General features: G+C 40.7%; 1 protein-coding gene across 12 annotated transcripts in view; it reads right to left on the bottom strand.

Moving 5' to 3' along the window:
- The window catches only part of adgrb3 (adhesion G protein-coupled receptor B3), a 463324-nt gene that overhangs the window by 439814 nt on the left and 283 nt on the right, over nt 1–23227 (bottom strand). For all 12 annotated transcript variants that reach the window (XM_034184737.1, XM_034184736.1, XM_034184743.1 and 9 more), the window contains exon 2: nt 21143–21911. In XM_034184737.1, coding sequence (XP_034040628.1) covers nt 21143–21896 — 754 coding nt within the window. In that variant the 5' untranslated portion in view covers nt 21897–21911. The remainder of the gene's footprint in view (nt 1–21142; nt 21912–23227) is intronic.

Here is a 23227-nt window from a genome sequence, read left to right as displayed (position 1 = left end):
CCCTCGTCGGATTTTCATTGTCAGGGAAATGGCTGATCGACTGCCGCTTTGCTTCATCAAAATTTTTTCAGAAAGTGTGAGAGACAGCCAAGTGGAAACCATTTGGAAAATTCAGATGGCTTTCGGTGAAGATCTTATGGGAATCACACAAATTAAGGACAATTACAACTGGATTAAAGACGGTCCACAGCGGCAGATGGTGCGCTGCGCACCGAGCGGCAATCGACAGGCTCAAATGACCAGATCATTTCCAAAGTGAACGCTTTGTTGATCCGGGATGTCGTCTGACTACCAGAGAAATGGCAAGACAGCTGGACATAGCACTTTTTCGGCACATTCCACTGTTACTGGAGTTTTGTAATGGAAAGAGGAGCGGAGAAATTTGCGCGTCAGGACAGAGGCACAGGGCACAGCAACGCCGTGATGAAGCCTCACAGGACATGTTGTGGCATGTCCAGCTCGTCCACAATTTCTCGGATAGTCACACGACTGAAAAGCCACTGAAAGTCGTTTGAATTTTCCAAATGGTGCAAGAGCTGGGCATGTTAGGGCTTGTCCTGTGAGACCAACACGGAGGTGCTTTCGTCCCGTGCCATGAGAGGCTCCGTGGCGAATTTCTCCACTCCTCTTTCCATTACAAAAATTCCTGTAACAGTGGAATGTGCCGAAAAAGTGCTATGTCCAGCTGTCTTGTCATTTCTCTGGTAGTCAGACGACGTCCCGGATCAACAAAGCGTTCACTTTGGAAATTATCTGGTTGTTTGAGCCTGTCGATCGCAGCTCAGTGTGCGGCACGCCATCCGCCGCTGTGGGCTGTCTTTAATCCAGTTGTAATTGTCCTTAATCTGTGTGATCCCCATAAGATCTTCACCGAAAGCCATCTGAATTTTCCAAATGGTTTCCACCTGGCTGTCTCTCACACTTTCTGAAAAAATTTTGATGAAGCAAAGCGGCAGTCGATCAGCCAATTTCCTGACAATGAAAATCCGACGAGGGTGCTGGACCACTCCTCCCACAAGGCGTGCTCACAAGCGAATGACGCAACCGACAGGCGTGAAAAAACTCACGCATGCACATGAAGGTTCAAGCTTGGCTGATGCAATCACACATGATTCAAATCCATATAGTTTTTGCAAAAAATTAAAAAGGTCCGTTACTTTTCTAACAGACCTCGTATGTCTGTAAAATTCATTGAGGATTTGTGCGGATTTTGTGAGACACAGAGATGACAAGAACTGCTTTCAGCTCAGAGCTGCTGCAGAAGCAGTGGACTCCACGGCTCACCACATCCAGTGCTGATATATCGAAAATATGGGGAGGGGATTACTGGTACATGTTCTGAACGTCGGTACTTTGATAATACTGTGATCCAGTAGAGACCCCTAGTATATGCATATATATATTTGCTTCCAATGTGCTGCATGCTGAATTGACACCCTTGTAATCACATTTTACTGTGTACTTGCATGACCTCAAACATAAGGCTAGAGGTCTAGAACAAAAATGGCATAGTTCAAAATTAGAAGTATTCCACCTTGCATGGCGCAATGCTATCTTAGACTATAAGCATGCACTACTGGCTACAAAGCGGGCCTATTATTCTGATTTGATCAACAAAAACAAGCATAACTCAAAGTTCTTGTTTGTCATGGTGGCAAGACTTATTCATGGACAACCACCTATAAATCGCTCTTCTTTTACAGCACAAGATTTCTTGGATTACTTCGAGAAGAAGATAGATGACATTCGGTTAAACATATCCCAGCATGCCTTAACCCAGCCACTACACCCTGCTATTGAAGTGAGTGCCATCACTAAGGTTTTACCTAGATTTACAGAATCTGATAGTATGTCAATGGGTGTGCTGATAAAACTCCTGTGGCCCACTCTTGGGCCGACTGTGCTGGAAATGATTAATCTCTCATTTGCCTCTGGATCTGTTCCGAAATGTTTCAAATCTGCAGTGATTAAACCATTACGTAAGAAATCTAATCTTGACCCTACTGTACTGAAAACTATAGGCCGATATCAAACCTACCATTCTGCACTAAAATTCTGGAAAAGGTGGTTTCACAGCAGCTTGTGGACCACCTTACTGAGAATAATTTTTCTGAGCCACAGCAGTCTGCTTTTAAAAAATATCATTCCTGCGACACAGCTCTCACTAAAGTGGTGAATGATCTTCTGCTTGCAATGGATTCGGACACCACTACGGTTCTGGTACTGTTAGATCTTAGTGTTGCGTTTGATACCATGGATCATCATATTCTACTCAATAGGCTGGAGAATCATTTTAGGATTACTGGGAGTGCCCTTGCATGGCTGACATCATACCTGTCCAGTCATTCTCACTGTGTTTTGTACAATAACACTACCTCTAACCTTAGTGACATGAAATTTGGGGTTCCACAGGGGTCTGTCTTAGCCCCCTTGCTTTTCTCCCTTTATATAGCACCCCTTGGGCACATATTGTGGTGTTTTGGGATTACCTTTCATTGCTATGATGATGATACTCAGGTATACATGCCAATACCTGCTGGTAATCTCATCCACAGAAAACCCTTAGGACTGCCTTGCATCAGTGAAAAGCTGAATGTCTAGCAATTTCCTACTTTTAAACCCTGACAAGACTGAAATGATGGTTCTTGGGCCAGTGAGACACTGGCATCAATTTGACTAGGTAACGCTTAGCCTAGGCTTGTGTGTCATACATCATATGGACAAAGTGAGGAGCCTTGGGGTAGTTTTTGATCCTACATTGTCCTTTGACCTCCACATTAGAGATATTACGAGGACTGCTTTCTTCCACCTGGGAAATATAGCAAAGATTCGTCCCATCCTATCTATGGGTGATGCTGAGACCCTGATTTATGTGTTTGTTTCTTCTAGATTGGACTACTGCAATGTTCTATTTTCTGGTTTACCGCAGTCCAGCATTTGGGGTCTCCAATTGGTTCAAAATGCTGCTGCCAGACGTTTGACAGGAAGCAGAAAGTTTGACCACATTACACCCATTTTAGCGTCTCTTCACTGGCTTCCTGTTCCTGTGAGATCAGATTTTGAGGTTCTGTTACTAACCTATAAAATTATTCATGGACTATAGCCTCTCTCTACTTAGCTGACCTACTTAAACCCTATGTACCCCTCGGGCTCTGTGTTCTCAGGCTGCAGGACTACTTTGTGTCCTGAGGGTGAATAAAAAGTCTGTGGGTCACAAAGCTTTCTCTTATTGTGCACCTGCTTTGTGGAATGATCTCCCTGCATCAATAAAACAGTGAGATTCTGTAAAGACTTTCAAGTCCAGACTTAAGAAGCACTTGTTTTCCCTTTTTTATGGCTAGCATACTGGCATAGTATGGTACCATGCTTTCTTCACTTTTAAATTCATTTTATTAGTAAAGAGAGTGGGCCACAGCCTCAACTTTATCTAATGTCTGGGTCTTTTAGTGAAGCTTAGGGCTTGTGCCCAGCGATGACCTTAGTATTTCTTCTCTTTTTCTTGTTGCTAAATGCTGATAAATTATACTGTTTGTTGTCTTTCTGCCCCCTGATTCTGTTTTTTTTTTCTCTCTGTTTAAGGTGTGGCTCCATCCAGAGATGGGAGTGGGTGTTTTCCTTTGCAGGCCTCCGTCCTGGCCACCAGCATGTACTCCCAAAATTTCCTGTATAATTTCCTGTATTGTCTATTGTGTTGGTAGCACGGCCCTAGCACAGGGTCAACCCTTTGAGTCTGGTCTGCTTGAGGTTTCTTCCTCAAATCATTAGGGGGAGTTTTTCCTTACTACTGTTGTCTGTGTACTTGTGTGAAGCGCCTTGAGGCAACTTCATTGTGATTTATGCAAATTAAAATAAATTGAAAAATACAGTGGTCCCTCATCATAACACGGTTCACCTTTCGCGGACTCGCAGTTTCACAGATTTTTTTTTTGTGCAATTTTCATGCTTCTTTTTCTTTTAACAGCGCATTGTGTTCTGCGTCCTTAGCAGGTGGGCCGGTTGCAGCACCACGATTGCTCTCACTGCCTCCGATGCGCTTACTGAGTCTGCAGGCTCGGTAAGCGCGACTTCTTGCGGAAAAATCCACAGTGCTGCATGGTCTCGGTAACTGCAGCCGCAGAGCTCCATGGCCACTGAGAGAGGTTTGTATCTTTTTAATGACTTGGATTCTTTGCGGGTCCCGCATCCGTACCCCGCAATGGTAACACCGGAGGCAGTGAGCGAAGTGAGAGCACATGTATTGTGTTCTGCATGTCTGTTTATAATCTTCTTGCCCAGAAGACAAAAAAGCGCCAACAACTACCCATAACTGTGTTCACTCGGAAAAAGACACCTGCACCAAGGTGTCACTCAGTGGAAAAAGACGTGACAGCGGAGCGGCGCCAGAGTGTAGAGACACGGTAAGAGGAACTGTGAAATACTGGTGAGTCACTATTAATAATTTCTTATGTGTCCAACCTCGCAGGTTGATCGTTAAAATTAAATTCGTTCGTTCTAAAAGCCATCATAATTATTTATAGGAAAACATTCTATTTTTATTTATCAAAAAATGTTTAGGCCTGAAAACAGGTTTTGATCTTTGGTTTCATTCTGTAATACTGGACTTATTTTTCTATTAAGGTTTGAACTTTGAGAGTGTTTACACAGGAGAGAAAAGTGAGAAAATGTTAATGTCTGTTTGATAAAAGTGTATAAAGTGTGTAGTGAGGGGTTTTACAGCCTTAAAATGTCTATAATAATTGTAAAAACTAACGCTGACTACTTCACGGATTTTGCCTATTGTGGGTTATTTTTAGAATGTAACTCTCGCGATAAACGAGGGACCACTGTATATGATAAAAAACATTAAGCCTCATTTATGCTCCATTTATCTGTGCAAATCCACATGTGCAATCAGTAGCAGGCTGATCTCTCTTTTTTGTTTCTTCTTACACCGTCATGAAATTCATCACATTTTTGTGACACGGTCAAGTTTCAGTTGCGATTTTTAACCCTAACCACGTAACCCCAAATTTCATGAAACCATCACAAAATAATTTAATGAACTAATAGACTGACATCACTTATCGTGACACCATCGTGATATTGGTGTGAGATTAGGTTGTCACTAGACAAATACTTTTACCTGTCCTTTATGGTGACACAGTTATTCAGAAAACATCCACTGTCTAATGGCGTGTTTACACATAATGACAAGTCACGAATGCCACGAAGTATATACATTCTTGGTCATGTGATGATTTGGTTGCAGAGGCGTCAGGAGCCCTCAGGAACTGTTGCAACCTGTTACGATTAATAGCACGTATCGCGTGCAAATTATCAGGAACCCTTACGCACGGTCAATAATGATGTCCCGCGCTATTTAATTTTCCTCCAAATCAGATGCGCTGTTACGCTCCTTCTTCTTTTTTCGTTTGGGCTTCGTTGTCCTTCGTTCGTACTGTGTGACCGGGGCTTAACTGTAAAAAAATTCGTAATGGTATTTCAGCTGCAAAAATGACAAGAAAGTAAGCAACAATGTAGACTGAGGCTGTCTGTGCAGTCATTTAATATTCATGACAACATTTACAAAACTCTTCTTTTGTTAATATTATTCTTCTGGTCCTTTTAATTGGGGTTATGTCTCACTTGAACTTTGCCTGTATCTGTAAGCTTTCAGCCCATATACTAATACAAACCATCATGTACTTTAAAACAGCCCATCATTAGTCAACCTTACAATGTCTGATATTGATGTTGCACTCAAAATGTGGAAATCTGGCAACTCTGAGAAAAATGTCATTATTGTTAAATTTTGACAAGAAAAAACAAGAAGAAAAAATTAAATATCTTGGCCAAGTGCAGGTTTTTATTTGTTCATTTGGTTGCTTGTGAGAAATTTTACAAAACATCTATTTTTGGTTGTTGCCCCATTAAGAGTGCTGAGTAAATGATGGTAAGAAGTGAGTGATGCTTGAGCGTTTGAAAAATGATTTGATTTATCCTGCAGCACTTCTTTGCTTTTTGAGTTGATATTTCCTTAACCTCCTGGTTCTTCTCCATTTTTCTTTGCAATTTATAAAATTCAGGTCTGTACAAACCTGAAATTAAAGGTCACGATGATGGAAAATATGGAACCATTAAACAGACTGAGAAAAAGAATCAACTTTTACCTCCAGATATGTCATTTTTAATGACATATCTGGAGTCATGCCATTTAAATTTTTTTGTATTTGGTTTTTAAAAATGATTTGATTGATCTTCAAAAGCACTAACTGTTGCTAAAGTGCTATTCATACAAAGTTGTTATTATGCTGATTGCTATTCCATTAACATTTTTACACAGTGCTGGATGTGACTAATAACTAGTCACTCAAAAATGTGAAAGTTCTTTCTGTATTGTGTTGTGTTGTTTCACAGTTGGCTGGAGCCTTTGCCAGAGTGGTGTCACCCTTGATTGGTCAGCAGGAGATCCCAAATCGAACACAGTCACAGCTCAGTCATCACTCCGCTTACATTTGTGTGGGATGTGAGAGGAAGCTCACAAGTACTCAATAACAAACAGTAATAATAGAAAGTAATCAGCCAGTACTAAAGCAGATCTCTGCATGTGCCGCCACAAGTGTGCCGCCACATTCCACTACTTTTATTGGCGAGATTGGAGACCATGTGATAAAAATGAAATGGCATAAATCAGTCATCCATCAGGACTATTTTGGGTGTCATTTTGCACCCCCCCCCCCAAAATGCCACCATCAAGAAACGCCTTCTGTCTCCATAATAATCTTAAATATTTAAAAGCTTTAACCTTTAGAAAGTTCCGCTTGGCCTGGCGCTCCAGTGGCGCGGCTGGAGTACACAACCTCCATCCTCGCTTTTCTTTTGATGTGCACTGGGGCCACCTTCTACCAGGAACCCAGGAAGATCAAAGCCGAGCGGTTTTTATCAAACACAGCCCTTGTTGAGTGTTTGTAATGCTTTTATTCGTCATCAGGAACACCCACTCTGTTGCGGCCGTCCCGCGGAACACACAGCACTCTTTTAAAACCCGGCGGTGATCTCCAAATGAAAACGGATTTATTCAAACCGCGCATGGACTGCCCTATAAATAGAAGCTTGCAGGAAAATGTTCTGCAAAATAAATATATAAATGAGTAAGGCTGTGCTGTAAAGCTGCTATTGACATGCTGACAGACAGATGGAAAATGTTAGGTTGTTGGTGGGGGGGGGGTGGAGGCAAACAATTTTTTATGGTGGCTGATTGGGGCCACAACATCTTTAGATTAAGACAGCACCAGCAAAAGCAGGATAAAAACAACAAACCAACAAAAATTTAAAGCTAAAAAATTTCAACAACTGGCAGCTGTGCAAATTGAAAAAAAAAAAAAAAAAAAACAGCTTGCGAACACAAAACATACACACCAAAGCCCACACACAAATATAACCTGGAGTGAATGCAACAGTTTAATTTGATAGGTTTCTGCAGCTCAAGCACAAATGCTTTGCAAAACTTCACAGCACAATGGAAGTAGTAACGACACAACTTAAGTACTCACAACACAAACAGTGGTTTCTGTACGCAGGACTTTAAGTGACCGACTGTGCATCACAGGGCTTCACTCTTTATCTCTATGTGACAGAGCTGAGTAAAGGCCCCCTGATCCGTGCACTTGCATGCACTCTGCTGTGCAGGAGAGTAAACTCGTCTCAAACTCATTGTAAACCATTGTAAACACTACGCAGCTTCGTGCAAGTGCGCGAAGAAAATTTTGAAATGTTTAAAATCTCTATCACGCATTAATTACACGAACTTCACGTGAACATTATGCCAACAATTCAAAAACACTGCGTGAGTGCGAGTGACTGCATCAGCGCACCGCATCAGAGCGCACCTCGTCTAAGCAGTTATAACGAGATATTAAATCTATCATAAACATACTTTTGCAGTTGCTCATAAGAAGGAAAGAACATGCAACTGTTTTACCAAGCCATTACAATATAAACATGACAAGTAATTACCTTTTTAGAGGGTTCCAAATGCTTTCTCCACCTCGTTCAGCATGCATGTGAAAAAAGCTGCTGCTGGAGTGGTCCTCTGTGATTCTGGAAGCGATTAGAGGTGTTTTCAAGAGCCAACTCGAAGAGAAAATGATTAATCCACTACAAAATAATGATTTTATACAACCCCTGCAAAAATTATGGAATCACCGGCCTCAGAGGATGTTCATTCAGTTGTTTAATTTTGTAGAAAAAAGCAGATCACAGACATGACACAAAACTAAAGTCATTTCAAATGGCAACTTTCTGGCTTTAAGAAACACTATAAGAAATCAAGAAAAAAGATTGTGGCAGTCAGTAACGGTTACTTTTTTAGACCAAGCAGAGGAAAAAAATATGGACTCACTCAATTCTGAGGAAAAAATTATGGAATCACCCTGTAAATTTTCATCCCCCAAATTAACACCTGTATCAAATCAGATCTGCTCATTGACATTGACCCTATGCCATGACATTGACCCTATGTGTCTTTTTGCAAGGAATGTTTTTGCAGTTTTTTCTCTATGGCAAGATGCATTATCATCTTGAAAAATGATTTCATCATCCCCAAACATCCTTTCAATTGTCCAAAATATCAACATAAACTTGTGCATTTATTGATGATGTAATGACAGCCATCTCCCCAGTGCCTTTACCTGACATGCAGCCCCATATCATCAATGACTGTGGAAATTTACATGTTCTCTTCAGGCAGTCATCTTTATAAATCTCATTGGAAAGGCACCAAACAAAAGTTCCAGCATCATCACCTTGCCCAATGCAGATTCGAGATTCATCACTGAATATGACTTTCATCCAGTCATCCACAGTCCACAATTGCTTTTCCTTAGCCCATTGTAAACTTGTTTTTTTCTGTTTAGGTGTTAATGATGCCTTTTGTTTAGCTTTTCTGTATGTAAATCCCATTTCCTTTAGGCGGTTTCTTACAGTTCGGTCACAGACGTTGACTCCAGTTTCCTCCCATTCGTTCCTCATTTGTTTTGTTGTACATTTTCGATTTTTGAGACATATTGCTTTAAGTTTTCTGTCTTGACGCTTTGATGTCTTCCTTGGTCTACCAGTATGTTTGCCTTTAACAACCTTCCCATGTTGTTTGTATTTGGTCCAGAGTTTAGACACAGCTGACTGTGAACAACCAACATCTTTTGCAACATTGCGTGATGATTTACTCTCTTTTAAGAGTTTGATATAATCCTCTCCTTTGTTTCAATTGACATCTCTCGTGTTGGAGCCATGATTCATGTCAGTCCACTTGGTGCAACAGCTCTCCAAGGTGCGATCACTCCTTTTTAGATGCAGACTAACGAGCAGATCTGATATGATGCAGGTGTTAATTTGGGGGATGAAAATTTACAGGGTGATTCAGGGCACCTTAAGTTGGTTCATTCATTCATTTTCTATCGCTTATCCAGATAATGGTGGCAGCAGAAGAGGCAGATCATCCCACACTTCTCTATCCTTGGCCAAGTCTTCTAAAGACGCCTTGACACTTTGGACAAATTTGATCTGCTCACTTGCACGCACTCTGCCGTGCAGGAGAGTAAACTCATCTCAAAGTCATTGTACACCATTGTAAAGTATACGCAGCTTCATGCAAGTGCACAAAGAATATTCTGAAATGTTCAAAATGTCTGTCACACATTGCTTACGTGAACTTCACATGAACATTGTGCAAACAATTAAAAACACTGCATGTGATTGCATCAGCGCACCACATCACAGCGCAGCTCATCTGAACGATTATAACAAGATGTTAAATCTATCATAAACATACTTTTACAGCTGCTCAAAAAGCAATGAACACGCAACTGTTTTACCAAGATATTACGATATAAATATGACAAATAATTAACTTTTTAGACTGTTCCAAATGTCTTCTCCACATCATGAACCGCAGGAGAGAGAGAGAGAGAGAGAGAGAGAGAGAGAGAGAGAGAGAGAGAGAGAGAGAGAGAGAGAGACAAAAAGCTCCAGCTGAAACAGTCCTCTGTGATTCCGGAATCAGTTAGAGGTGTTTTCACCAGCCAAAGTTTGAGAGAAAATGACTAATCCGCTACAAAATAATTATTTTATATACGCAGCATCCAGCTGGGAACACAGCAGGCGGGATTGTCACAACGAAGTGCGCGAGAGTGCAAAGCCAAAATGCATGCAAGTGTCAAGGCACCTTTACTCTTCCTGGTGGATTCTGAGGTGTCCTCCAAGCCAGCTGGGACATATAATCCCTTCAGGGTGTCCTGGGTTGGACCTCCTTCCAGGTCGATATGCCTTGAAGACCTCTAGAGGAAGATGACCACGGAGCATACTCACCAGATGCCCAAACCACCTCAGCTAGCTCCTCTTTGAGTCCCTCCTGGATATTCAAGCTTCTCACCCTGTCCTTGAGTGTAAGCCCAGACACCAGATGGAGGAACCTCACTTCCACCACTTGTATCCACGACCTTGTTCTTTCAGTGATTTATACATTTTATTTTTGTATTTGCAATGCACTGAATACTGGAAGTCAATTAAGTCTCCCAGGGCATAAAATTCAGTTTGTGTTGTTTTGTACTTCCTTTGTGTTATGGAGGTTTGCAAAGCATTTCTTGTTTGTCTGTGTTTTCTGAATTTCTAGCAGATATGCTTTCAAATTAAATTGTTGCATATGATGTCAATTACATTTATGTTCTCTATGTTTGCAAACCTTTTTTCATTATGTGAAATGTCTTTTGAAGAAACTACCTGGTGTTTAATTTATTCAGGTGTTTTTTTCTTTGTAATTTGCAGTGTTTTCTGCATTTGCTAGTGTTGTCTTAATTTAGGTGTCGTAGTGCCTAAGAACCAATGTAATTTCATGTGCAAATAAAAGTTGATGGTTGGAGATTTGAACATAAAATGGTGAAGATATGTGGCGAAATACATTGCTGAGGTGTAGTTATTATACTGTTCGTACACCTGCATGTCTGCAGGGTGATGTGTGACTCCAACATTCCTCTTCATCCCACTTCATGTTTTAAAGAGGCAGGCGAGTGTAAAATCCAACTTGAGAGAGGAAATGGAGTTACTCATCCACTGTGGCCAATAACTGCACATAATCTCACCCACATACTTTAGAGGACTGTCTGGATTCAGTGGAAAACTGGATGTCTAGCAGCTACATTTTCTGACAGGATTGAGATGATGGTCATTGGTGCTGTGAGAGACAAGCATCAATTTGACCAGCTAATGTTAGGGCCCCTTCATTTGCACATAGTACAAATCAGGGTGACTCACGGTGGTGCACCACATCACACCGCTGATGTGGAGGAAAATAAAATAAAATAAAAACCAGCTGTATAATTTGTGAATATCACTGGGTTGATATAAATACATAAAAGGGGACATAATACAGAACCCTGTGGTTAAATAACCCTGGTTAATTAAAAAATAAATGCCACTCATGGGAGTCAAACTTGTAAGCTTTGATTACCAGACAGAAACTTTACCACTGTGCCACAATCACTGTCTTATAACAGGAGCGTGAAATGGCTAAAATCAACAAGCAGAAAAACATAAAAAAAAAAAGAGAAAAAACACTGATAACTGACCAAACGGCGTTTGTTGCGGCGTATTTCTGCTGATACATAACTGAAAGTGGTGTATTTGTTGCACTGCTGGCTTGTCCCATGGCGTGCTGCTCACAGCCCTCACGGTCCAACACGCATGTCCTGTCAGACAGACGTGACATTCACATCACCTGCTGCGCGTCCACATGAACTGACAGTCCATTTCTCCAGCCCGTTGCAAAAGTGATATATGTTTTTATGTATTTCCACATGATGACAGCAAGCACACACACGTGCGTGTCCGTCAAAACATGGGACATGTGCTGCAGCTGTGATGTCCAGAACCAGAGATGTCTCAACAGCTGTTGGCAGCCAGCCATGCTCCCTGTCCTGCCAGTGCAAAGACCAAGATGTCACTCTGTGATCAGATGAGAGGTACCTCGCCTGCGGGGAGTGCACGAACCACATGTGCACATGTGTTGGGGGGAGAGGGGCACGGGGGTGGGAGCGCGTGAAACACACGCACATGTGTTGTGAGGGAAGCCGACACTCTGGCACGCCACATGTACACTTGGCAACTCCACAGTCATGGGAGCACTTAGATAAATTTCACATCCAGCTCGACAGTGATTGTCTGCTGACTGTTGTCATGTTAATTGTGCAAATGGTCACACATTTTCTAAGTGCCAAACAAGCGGTGTTAGATGTTCGTGTGTGTCACCTGGAATTTGGCCGACACCTGCCACGAGAGAGTTCAATGGGCTCTCACAGCGCATACTCTGTCTTTCAGCTGCTGGTGTGCGCAAATAGTTGTAGCAACAGGTGTACAAGGTGTTGGAAGCAGCTACAATTTTACACATATTGTATACAATTCCTGCTTCATGCGCAATTCGACCACATTCGTACTATGTGTGAAGAGGCCCTTAACCTTGGACTTAAGGTTACTGTTACTGTGTTATTTATCACAGTAATAAAGTGAAAAATGTTGGAGTGACCTTTGATCCTACGCTGTCCTTTGACCTGTACATTACAGAAATCACAAAGACGGCTTTCTATCACCTCTGTAATGCTGCAAAGAGTCAACCTATCCTGTCTATAGATGACACAAAAACATCGATTCATGGCTTTGTCTCTTCTAGATTGGATTACTGTAACGTCCTATATTCTGTTTTACCACAGTCCAGCATCTGAGGTATCCAATTGGTTCAAAATGCTGCTGCTGGAGTTCTGATTAAGAGAAGAAGGTTTGACCATATTACCCCAATTTTGGTCTCCATTCACTGTTAATGAAGCAAAGGCTGGCTGCTGATAATCACATTAGTATCCTGTCTGCTATGCTGTTACTTTACTGTTGAGAAATAGTGTTCTGAGAGTTGTTAGTTCCTGTTGACTGACATTCTGCTCTCTCTTTCTCTGTTTGTGATGCAGACTTTTTCATAGATGGTTGCAGTGGAGTGGCGTACCCTTATCTAAGGATGCAGCTTGACTGATCTTGCATTTGAAAGATCTTTACCATCTGGTAAGATTTTTGGGTGACAACTGCTGAAAGACTATAACCTGTCTTTTTTCTGTTCTTCTTTTGCATGTTTGACTATTTTTTGTTGTATTTTGTTTATTCAATGTTTGCTATTGTTTGTATGGCCTAAGCATTTGGTCACCCTTCTGAGTCTGGTCTGCTTGAGGTTTCTTCCTCAAAAAACACTCAAGGGACTTTTTCCTTACCCATGTTGCCTATGAGTTTGTGAAGTGGCTTAGGGTGACTTATGTTGTGATTTGGCACGTTATAAATTAAAATGAAATTGAAATTAACCCCTTAATGCCTGAATTTATATAGCTGTATATAAAAAAATGTTTTGAGTGTGTTTTTGCCTTTAAGTAGATGGTAAATAATGTTGAGATTATTAATTTCACTTTTGCACAAAAAATAAATAGTAATTTTGGTATTTTGGTAATAATTTATGTTATAATGTTATAATAATAATAATACTGGTATGTTGCAAACATGCGACAACAGGCATACTGGTCAATTTGGTATGTTGCATATTTGAGTCAAATATTGTAGCATATATGCGACAGTAGGCGTTAAGGGGTTAAATGCAGAAGGATTTTTTTAATCACGTGGTGTTACAAAGGTATGTCTAAGACTGCCATGTATCTAGCAGCTGCAGCAAGCATGAGTTGTCCAAACTGCTGAACCACTGCAATCGATTCACCTGCACTTTCAGATTAGAAGCCCCCACCACGTGGTCTCCAGGGTGCTGTTATTGCAACTGTTATTTTGGAAAGTGCCACGAGGGAGATAGCTTTGTAACATTCAAGCTATCATTATTTTCCAGCAAATCTAAAGGTTGACTCATTATTTTGTTGTTCGGTTCGCAGTGATGAATGTCCCTCCTTTATGTCTCCCGGTAAATGTGCTTCACCTCTGAAGCATGCAGCGTATTCCTCTGGGTTTTTCCACTGCTATCTGTTAAACTGCAAGCAGCTACGTGTCAAGAAGGGCCACCCTTTGTAATTCCAAAAAAGCGACAAAACTGTGTTAAATACAAGGCTCCCCCTCTGCTACCTGCTGACACTAATGAACAAAAATCATTACGACCCTATCGGAGCCATTCACTATCTGCCTGCACGTGCACCGGTGCATGTTTATTCCTGTGTGTGAATTGCTGTAAATGTGCACATACTGTTATAAGTAGTTGCTGGTATCAACGCTTTCTTAATTCCAAATTCCAAGATGCCAAACACGTTGCATTGCTCTACGGCAACACGGCTAAAGTAGCACTCTAACAGTAAAATTGAATGTTCTAGTAAAAGTATTTCATGTTAATGTTGCAATATCTTTGTTAGCAAATAAACAAATGTATTCACAAGATTTAAAGTAAAACTGAAATGGTTGTCTCCATGCAACTGATGTCACGTATGCTGAAATTAAATGAGGTTCTGATGGGGATTTCACGTGACCCATAATTTGACTGGACATTTTGGAAGTGGATGTGGCTTATTAAGTATGCACAAGCATAAAGATGCTGCCATTTCTTTTAAATTGTTGTGAACTTTAAGCAGTGGTGGGCACAGTTCAGCTATCCAATAACAGATAATTATCAAAGCTAACGTTTTTGCTAGTGGATTAGCTTTTCAGATAAGTATTAAAACCATCATTGCACAAATTATCTTCCAATAAATTTAGTTCCTATAACTTTCAGTCCAATAACATTTTTTTTTTTTTTGCTGGTAAAGTGAGCAAAGTTTAACGGTCAAAAACCCTAAAATCAAACATTTTGTTGTGTGTTGGGGGGGTGTGGCTGGATATTTTGGTGTTCTTTTCTTTGCTCTCCAGGTGGCATGAAAACTGATTTGTCTGTGGAAAAGGTGCTGACCGAAGAGTCCTTCACCCTCATCAACATCATGTGCAGCACCTGTGGATGGTGCTCACATGCAACCTTAAAGACTTTCAGCTGAAGCAGATAATTAGATGGCGTTCTGCATTTAAGCCATGTGTGATTCAGGCAGAATTGCCGGGAACTCGAACTTGTGATATTCGTTTGTGAGACGCTGAGGACCGCGCCTGGGTTTGACACATCGAGCCTGTGAAGCAGGAGGGGTGAGGGACACATGCTGTCAGCACACATCAGAGGTGATTGATTGTTTGACTACTTGTTGATAGTAACTTGGTATTTTGTTACGCAGTAGATTTGAATTGTGATGAGAATTGTGCAGCTGGCTTCTCACTGCTGTGGCGTGCGGACAAGTGATCCTCCACCTGTTGTGAGAAGCTGCTCATTTGCATAAAGCTTAAAATACAGACCTGAATGTGTTGCTGATGGTGTGTGCCTTTTGAAGGATATTAGTTGTAACTGCTGTCTTACCTCACCTCTTCTATCCTTCGCAGAGAGTCGGTTTGTCGTGTCCACCTGGGGGGTGTTTGGTGGTAACAGTGAGTCCAGAAGCGCCGGGCTTCGATCCTTTTGGGCGCTGGAGAGCGTGCCAGCCTTCACTCCACCAGAATGATGCTGGTTTAGTTTCTACACTTTGTTTAGCACCAGTGGGTGACACAATAAATTGTTTTTGTTATTGGAACCGCTTTCTGGTTATTTTAGCGCTGGGTTCCGTCAGACGCAGGTTCGCTCCTCAACCCGTGTTGACACATAACACATTTTAGTCCATCTGTCGTGTGTTTGTGGCAGACTCGCTGCTTGTCACTTGTTGATGATGTCATCATTAAGCGCAAGACGTCATAGTCCAGTCCATGGAAATACAGATCTGGAATGGACGTGCGCGCCTCAATCTATTAGTGTCGCTCAGGACAGGAAGGCGCCATTACTAAGGGTGGAGATCATCAATAATAAACTGACCTCTTTTTTTGCACTAGCGTCACTATTTCTTAACGGATTTTAATAAGCACAGGCTTGTTTTAAAGCCCTTTGAAAGCTCTGTCCAATGAACCTATGCATGTGTGTGTGAAAAAAAAACGTTTATGTAAAATGCAGAAAACTGGGGAAATTATGACAAACCGTGGTGCTTTTTTCTCTATTGTCGCTATTTGTTAACAGATTTTAATAAAAGTAGACTTGTTTTAAAGCCCTTTAATTGCTCTTTCTAATAAGACCCATACATGCCTGGGTAGAAAAAAATGTTTTATGTAAAGTGTGGAAATGTGGGGGGAAATATGCCATTCTGTTTATTTACTGTGATGTTTTTTTTTCCTGTCATCATAATTCTCGATGGATTTTTATAAATGAAGCCTTGTAGGTTGTATTCAAGCTGATTAAAAGCTCTAATGAACCCATACATTCCTGGATAAACAATCCTTATGTATTAAAATAGAAATCTGAAGTATGCCTTGCCATTGTGCTCATTTACCTTGCTGCTTTTTCCACTGTAATATTATTGCTGGTCTTTTAATGACAACATATATATGATTTTTACTAACATGTTATTACAAGTAGATATAAAGCCATTCAAAATTTATGACTTTTGACCCTCAGTCATGGTAAAAAGTACCACCTGCATCCCCTCCAACCACACTATTAAAATTTAAATGCCGCCTGTAACCACCATGTACATATCATATTAAACAACACTGCAAGTATATATACATAAATATATTTAAACATTTTTGTTTCCGTATCTGTATGCATGTGAACACAGCTTAATGGAAAGAACTTATGGCATTGAGTTATAGTCTCAGTATATCAATATTAAGGCTCTTGTACACTTCATTTTAGTATTCGAGAATTTGTTTTTGTAGTTGGTGCAGTTGATGGTGAAGCACTGGCTGCTTCTGTTTAACAGGTGCCTTAACTGGCTCAAGGCGCTCTGTCCACCCTTAGTAATGGCTGCCGTGCAGCACGCCGCTAGTCACGTGACGTCCATTCCAGGTCCCTATTTCCATGGGCCAGTCGATGCAGGGAGCATTGAGGGTCGTGTATTTCAGGTTCACTTTGGACACTGCACTGTTACCGTCCACTCGACACAAACACAACGGACTAATTTGAACATTATTTTATTCTATTTCTTTGTGGCTGACGGGATAATTTAATTGCCAAGACTCAGTGGGGGGAAAGGAGATCTCACAGCGCAGCTGTGTAGGGACTTTTTTTTCATTGTTTAGACACTGTTTTGGATTAAAAAAAAAAGACACTTTAGTTCTTCAGATGAACCCCAATAAAACTAACAGGTAAGAATTTAAATTTACTAATATGTCTTTTATTCTGCCAATCAATGCATTAATGGATGTACTTTGGTTGTTTAAGTCGCAGGGTTTGAAGCGTGTGAAAAAAGCAGCAGCTCATTTAGTTTGTGTATCTAATACAAGATAAACTGACTTCTAATACTGTGTTTTACTGCTTTTGAAAGATGATGACAGTGTTTAGGGTTTTATTTTTTTATTCATTCATTTTTCATGTGTTCTTATGTGTTTGTGATCCTTGAATTTACTCAGCAGCGAAAAGTGAAACTGGTTAATCAGAAGCCGCCAGTATAATCTGATGTGGCCGCATCCAAATAAATACTAAACGTTATTGGTTATCTGTACTAAAGATAAATTTGTTAGCAAACTACTAACAGATTTAGCGTCATAAAAGATAACTTTTCAGTTATCGGATTAATGGATATCAAAGCTAACTTTTTGGTTAGCTGTGCCCACCACTGACTGTAACCAGCAGTGTCCTCCATATGAACAAATTCAGACACTTAGACCAGTATTCCCCAACAAGGGGAAAATTAAAATGAGAGATATTCACAAGAAAGCTTCATTTTTTTTTTATTTTTTTTTTTGTCACTAACGGCTTCCATGTGGAAAATATATAATATCTAATTAAAGAATAAAGTATTATCCCAGTTTGATACAATTTGGAACATAATTAATTTGATCTACAAGTAATAGATATGACAGTTTTAATTATACAATCATATATAAATGCATAAATCCTATTTGTCCTCATCTGAACATGATCTGGAAATCAATCACAGGTACCTGCAGACTGTGGTAGGTCATCTTGAAAAGCTTTTTTGAGGATAGAACTAAAAAAAGTGGTATGGGAATACGGATTCAGACCAAAATTACAGCACTTATAAAATAAGTTTGTCAACAGATAGCAAAAAACTCACCTCTCCGATCGTCCATATTTACTGCACAAGCATCTATGACTGAAAATGTAACAGGCGATTAGGGTTTAATGCTCCATTCAATTAAGTTTGGAACTCTGCTGTTGGAAGTTATATTTTTGGCATTTATATCTTCCCCCCATTTGAGGTAATGAAGTCTGAGATAGACGCCTGAAGGCAAGCCAGTTTTGTAGCTAGTGAGGTAGCTATATCCACAAAGGGAATGTAGCTAGCTGTTGCTAAAACAGCTTACCTTTGATTTATCCAGATCATGTGAAAAGTAGACTTAGGCTATCAGTTAAATAAAAGTTCTTGCTGTGAAAGCAAACATGTTGATTGTGAGACCAGGTGGGAATGTACTTGAGTTCCCAACAATGAACCAACATTTATCAGATTTTCATGAAATTTGAACCAGATATCCTAATTGGGTGTATCTCAGAAAAGTTTGAATTTAATAAGGTTTGACCAAGACCCTTTAAGAGCCACAAACATTACTGAATCGCTCGTTCTTTTTATTTCCAAATACTGTATCAGAAGACAGACATGCTTCGGTGAATATGTCCTACCAAAGTGATCACACCAACTTGAAGCCAAATGAACACCATAGTACAAATAACCAGCAGGGCGTGCTTGATGCACAAGTTTGCTTTCTTCTTTGTTTGTTTGTTTGTTTTAGTACCAATGAGCAATAACCAAACATAACATTCTACAAAAGGAAGGCTTATCTGATCTAGGGTTGCCAACCGTCCCTTGAAAAATGGAATCGTCCCTTATTTGGAAATAAAAGTGTGTGTTCCGTATTGACCTGAAACGGGACGCAGTTTGTCCCGTATTTCTGTGAGAATCAAAAAGTCTGTAAAATGTCAATGGAAATGACCGGCGCTTTATATGGAAACTTACGGTAAATTTGATCCCAGCCTCTCTCCTGCTTTTCACCAATGAGCTGACAGACACGAGTTGACAATACAGAATCACTCTTATCTCATTGGTCGAGGGACATGAAGCTCGCAAGAAGATACCGACGTCATGAGCCGATGACAGTCGCTGAACGACAATAACATAGCAGCATGGCTGATATCGATACAGACACCAACACTGGCACTGCAGATATGCCTACGGACAGCAATGTCTGTAACGTCGTTATTACTACTCCTAAAAAAAAGAAAAAAAAAAAAGAAAACAAATACAGGGGAGAATGAGAAAAGGAAAATGGCTGGGTGGAAAAGGTGAGCGACAACAGCTATAAGTATTGTAAGTATTGTTTACTTTTCAGACTTTATTTTTTGCACTTTTTATTACACTAAATGTGTAAATGTGCACTGTTACATTGTTTTGCACTGTTACATTGTTTTGGATGATGCAAATTTTCAATTGTTTTTTGTTAATTTATACAATTTTAAGTTAAGCAATAGCACTACAGAGAGATTTATTTTTAAATAATTTTTTTAATTTTATGCTTTGAAGCAGGACAGAATGCTCATATTGAAATTGTGAGTGAAAATTTATTTTGCACTAAAAATAAATTGCTAAATAATAATTTGTTTTCCACGTGTTCATATCAGAACAAATGCATGTATGCATCTACTTAAATTCAGGGTCAAATCAACAGTCAAATGGTTAAAAATCATTTCACACAGACGCTGGGAAGGGTGAAGGCAATGGTCGGTCGGCCCTGGCGGTGAGGTGTCCCTTATTTATTTTTCAGAGAGTTGGCAACCCTAATCTGATCACCAACACAAATTTGATTGAATTAAGTAACTTACATGCTCCATAGGATGACGTGTGTCACTATTTTCATATAAAGAAGGGATTTTTATGCCTGATTTCCACATACCATTTGTATAATATCCCTAAATGCAAAACATATGTGATTCGCTCTCTAGTATTTAAGGCAAAGATAATTTTGTAAAATTTTTTTGCTCTCCAGTTGTGTGGAATATGCACACGGAACACTATAGAGAGAAAAATAAATGGCAACAAATTAATAAAATAGCTTCAAAACATAACTCATATGTCTTAACCTTTATTTATTTATTTTAACTTTTAGACAACTGCACACTTTGAGTTAACAGTCAAGCAAGTAAACTGGAGCTAACTTGTTAGCTTCCCAAACCTTGCTAGCTTATCAAAGCTAGCTTCCTACCACACAATGCATGTGAGCACTATGAAATTCACTACAAAAGTTCGTTTTTTACATATTAGAAAAAAAATCCAGGCAGTTAGAGAAAACAAAACAAAACAAAACAAAAAAAAAAAGGAAGTAGGAGCTTTGCACAAACGTCAGACATCACAGAGGCTTTCTTTTGTAGAAACTAATGGGTAAACCCTCATCAAGGATATGTACACAGAGGTATGTGGAAACGAGGTGATTGTCGTAAATGTGAAGATAATTTGATACACGAAAGCATGGAGACAAAACAATAGCCATAAAAGCCTTGGTTTAATTTCAGTGTATCTTTAATGGCTGCGTGAACAATGTGAGCCAATCACGCAATGTGACACTGCTGCATGCATTGTCCCAATCGTTCAACATGAGCGACAATAAAAAGCCTACAGCTGGTCTTTCTGTGGGTCAACATGGAGGAAAAAGTTACAACAACACAAGATTTGCAGCCATTTTGACTCTGTGGAGTTGTGTACCAAAACAGCCATTTTAAATTCACAGCAATGACGCTGCATCTTGTACTCAGTCCAAAAAACAAATTAAAAAAAGGAACCCCGTTGGTGGTTCAGTTGGTGCCGGTGTGGTCTTTTTACTAAAGCCAACTCCCCTGACGGCAGCTGAATTGCTACCGTATAATCGATGTGTGCTCTTTGTTTCATGGCCCATCACAGTTCAAACATGCAAAAAAAAAGGAACAAAAAAAGAAAAAGGGCATAGAAGGGAGTGATTGACGTGCACATTTGACATGATTACTACCTGTACATACTGTGAAGCTCTATTTAAGCATCAAGGAGGAAGATGACGGGATACTCACCTTCCTTAGGAGGCCGTTTCACTTCTGCACTCAGATTGCAGATCTGCCCGGCTTGCAACTGGGGTGACAAGCAGCCCTCCGTTTGAGGATTTAAGGGTAACACCACGTTGTTCAGCATGAGCACGCTCTCCGATTCTCCGTCGCCTAAATGCTGAGGACAGGTGCATTTTGTGTACACAATCCCACATGTCTCCACCGTCCCTTTCTCTAAATTCAGGCAGCTCTCCAGCCACATGCAAAGCACTTGACACCCAAATTGGCTAGGGCTGGCCTTATTGAACACCAGGAACTCCACAACGGACTTCTCTTCCTCATCCAGCTTCTGCGGCGTCAATCCGTTATAATCGTACGAGAAAACTCTCCGGAGCTGCACGAAGTTCTTGTCGTACAGCAAAAAGACATAAATATTTTTCGAATCGCAAAGATACACTATGGACTCGTTGGCCTTCAGCAACTCGTTGATCTTTTCATGCGAGTAGTGATCAAACTGGTAAGCGAGCAGGGAATATTCAGAGCAGCTCAAGTCTCGCTTGTATAGCTTCAGGTAGATGCTGTATTTGGTTGGGTCTGGGTTCTCCAACGTCCATGTACAGTTTGTGTAGTTCTTAGGAAACATTTCAGTCACTGAATAAGATCCATAAATGACCCCCTTGACCAGGGTGGAACACCAATAATCTTGGGCACCAGTTAATCCAAACATAACCAGAAGATAGGTGGAAAATATATAAATCAACAGGTTACGAACAGCCTTCATCCTATGTCATTTGGCCTGCAGGGAGAAATGAGAAGAATTACAAATGGGGAGTGTTAAAAAGCAAAAGCACACAGGAAAATCACATGAGAGGTGATTCTTATCTTTAAGATCAGGAAAAAAATAAAAAATGTGGCAGGGGGTGAGGGGAGAAACCACTTTAAAGCTCAAACCCATCCAGCCGCCTCCATCATTATATTTTGTTCAAACACTGCCACCTTGTGGCTGCTTTAGTCTTTATATATTTATTTATTTTGAAAGTTGGTGGGGGGGGGGGGGGGGGGGGGACGCAATAATGTGAGTCATTTAGCCATTATTAAATGGGTCGGGTTTGGTATGGCACCGTCACTGCACAAACATTCACATTTGGTTATTTAAACATCAGTTCAGCACGTGCGTCATGGCGCAACTGGCGACAGGTTTTGCAGCAATTGCACATTTTCTTTCTCTCCTTTTTTTGGGGGGGTATATGTTTCCTTCAAGACAGTTCTATAGTATGTAGGGAAACACACACACACACACACGTATTTATATGTGTGTGTGTGTGTGTGTGTGTGTGTGTGTTCTGTGCGCTCCATCACACGAGTGAAATCCAGGGCTTGACATATTTGACTAAGCAATTTGTGATAAAGAACCGTTGTGCGCGTGAGTGCGCGCGTGTGCACGCCTAAGCGAGATGGAAGGGAGTGAGAGAGAGGTGGTGGTGGTGGTGGTGGGGATGCAATGCGATGTCCTGATTGCTTTAATCCTATAGGCAATGCAGCTGTGAGCAGTGTCACAGTGGAGCGCCGCGTGTGCGCCTCCTGTGCAAGCGGGTGTGTTGGTGCGCGCCCGTACGTAGAGGTTTGCAATCCCTAAAAGTCCGGATTCGAAGCTACAACCTGCGCGTAAAAATAGAGGAAAAAGAATATATCAAGGCGCACGTCGATCACACGAGGTGGATGATTTAAAAATATATAATTATATACAAATAAAAAAAAAATACGCGCATCACGCCACATCAGGATAAAGCGCGTTGCGTAAGGATTTAAGAGAAATCAGCTTTTAAATCGCGACAAACCTCAACGGTTTTACGCGTCTGGAAACATCCGCGACCAAAACGCGAAAATGTGCGTTGACGCGGCGAGGAGGTAACGGATCGTTTTCTTTAGTCGTCTAACAGCAATTTAGGGGTGAATATTCTACGCGGCGTGTGTGCGTCCGACGCATGGCACTTTAAAGTGATTTTTACCTCCTGCCACAGTATTCATGTCTTTAAAATTGCGCTTCTGGAGGCGAATGAACGGCTGAAACTTTGACGCACAGACAATGAGCTGAACACCCATGATGATCGT

The sequence above is a fragment of the Thalassophryne amazonica genome, chromosome 13 (assembly GCF_902500255.1).
Source record: "Thalassophryne amazonica chromosome 13, fThaAma1.1, whole genome shotgun sequence".
NCBI lineage: Eukaryota > Metazoa > Chordata > Actinopteri > Batrachoidiformes > Batrachoididae > Thalassophryne > Thalassophryne amazonica.
The sequence above is the reverse complement of the archived record's forward strand: the minus strand, read 5'-3'. Positions and strand labels throughout refer to the sequence as shown.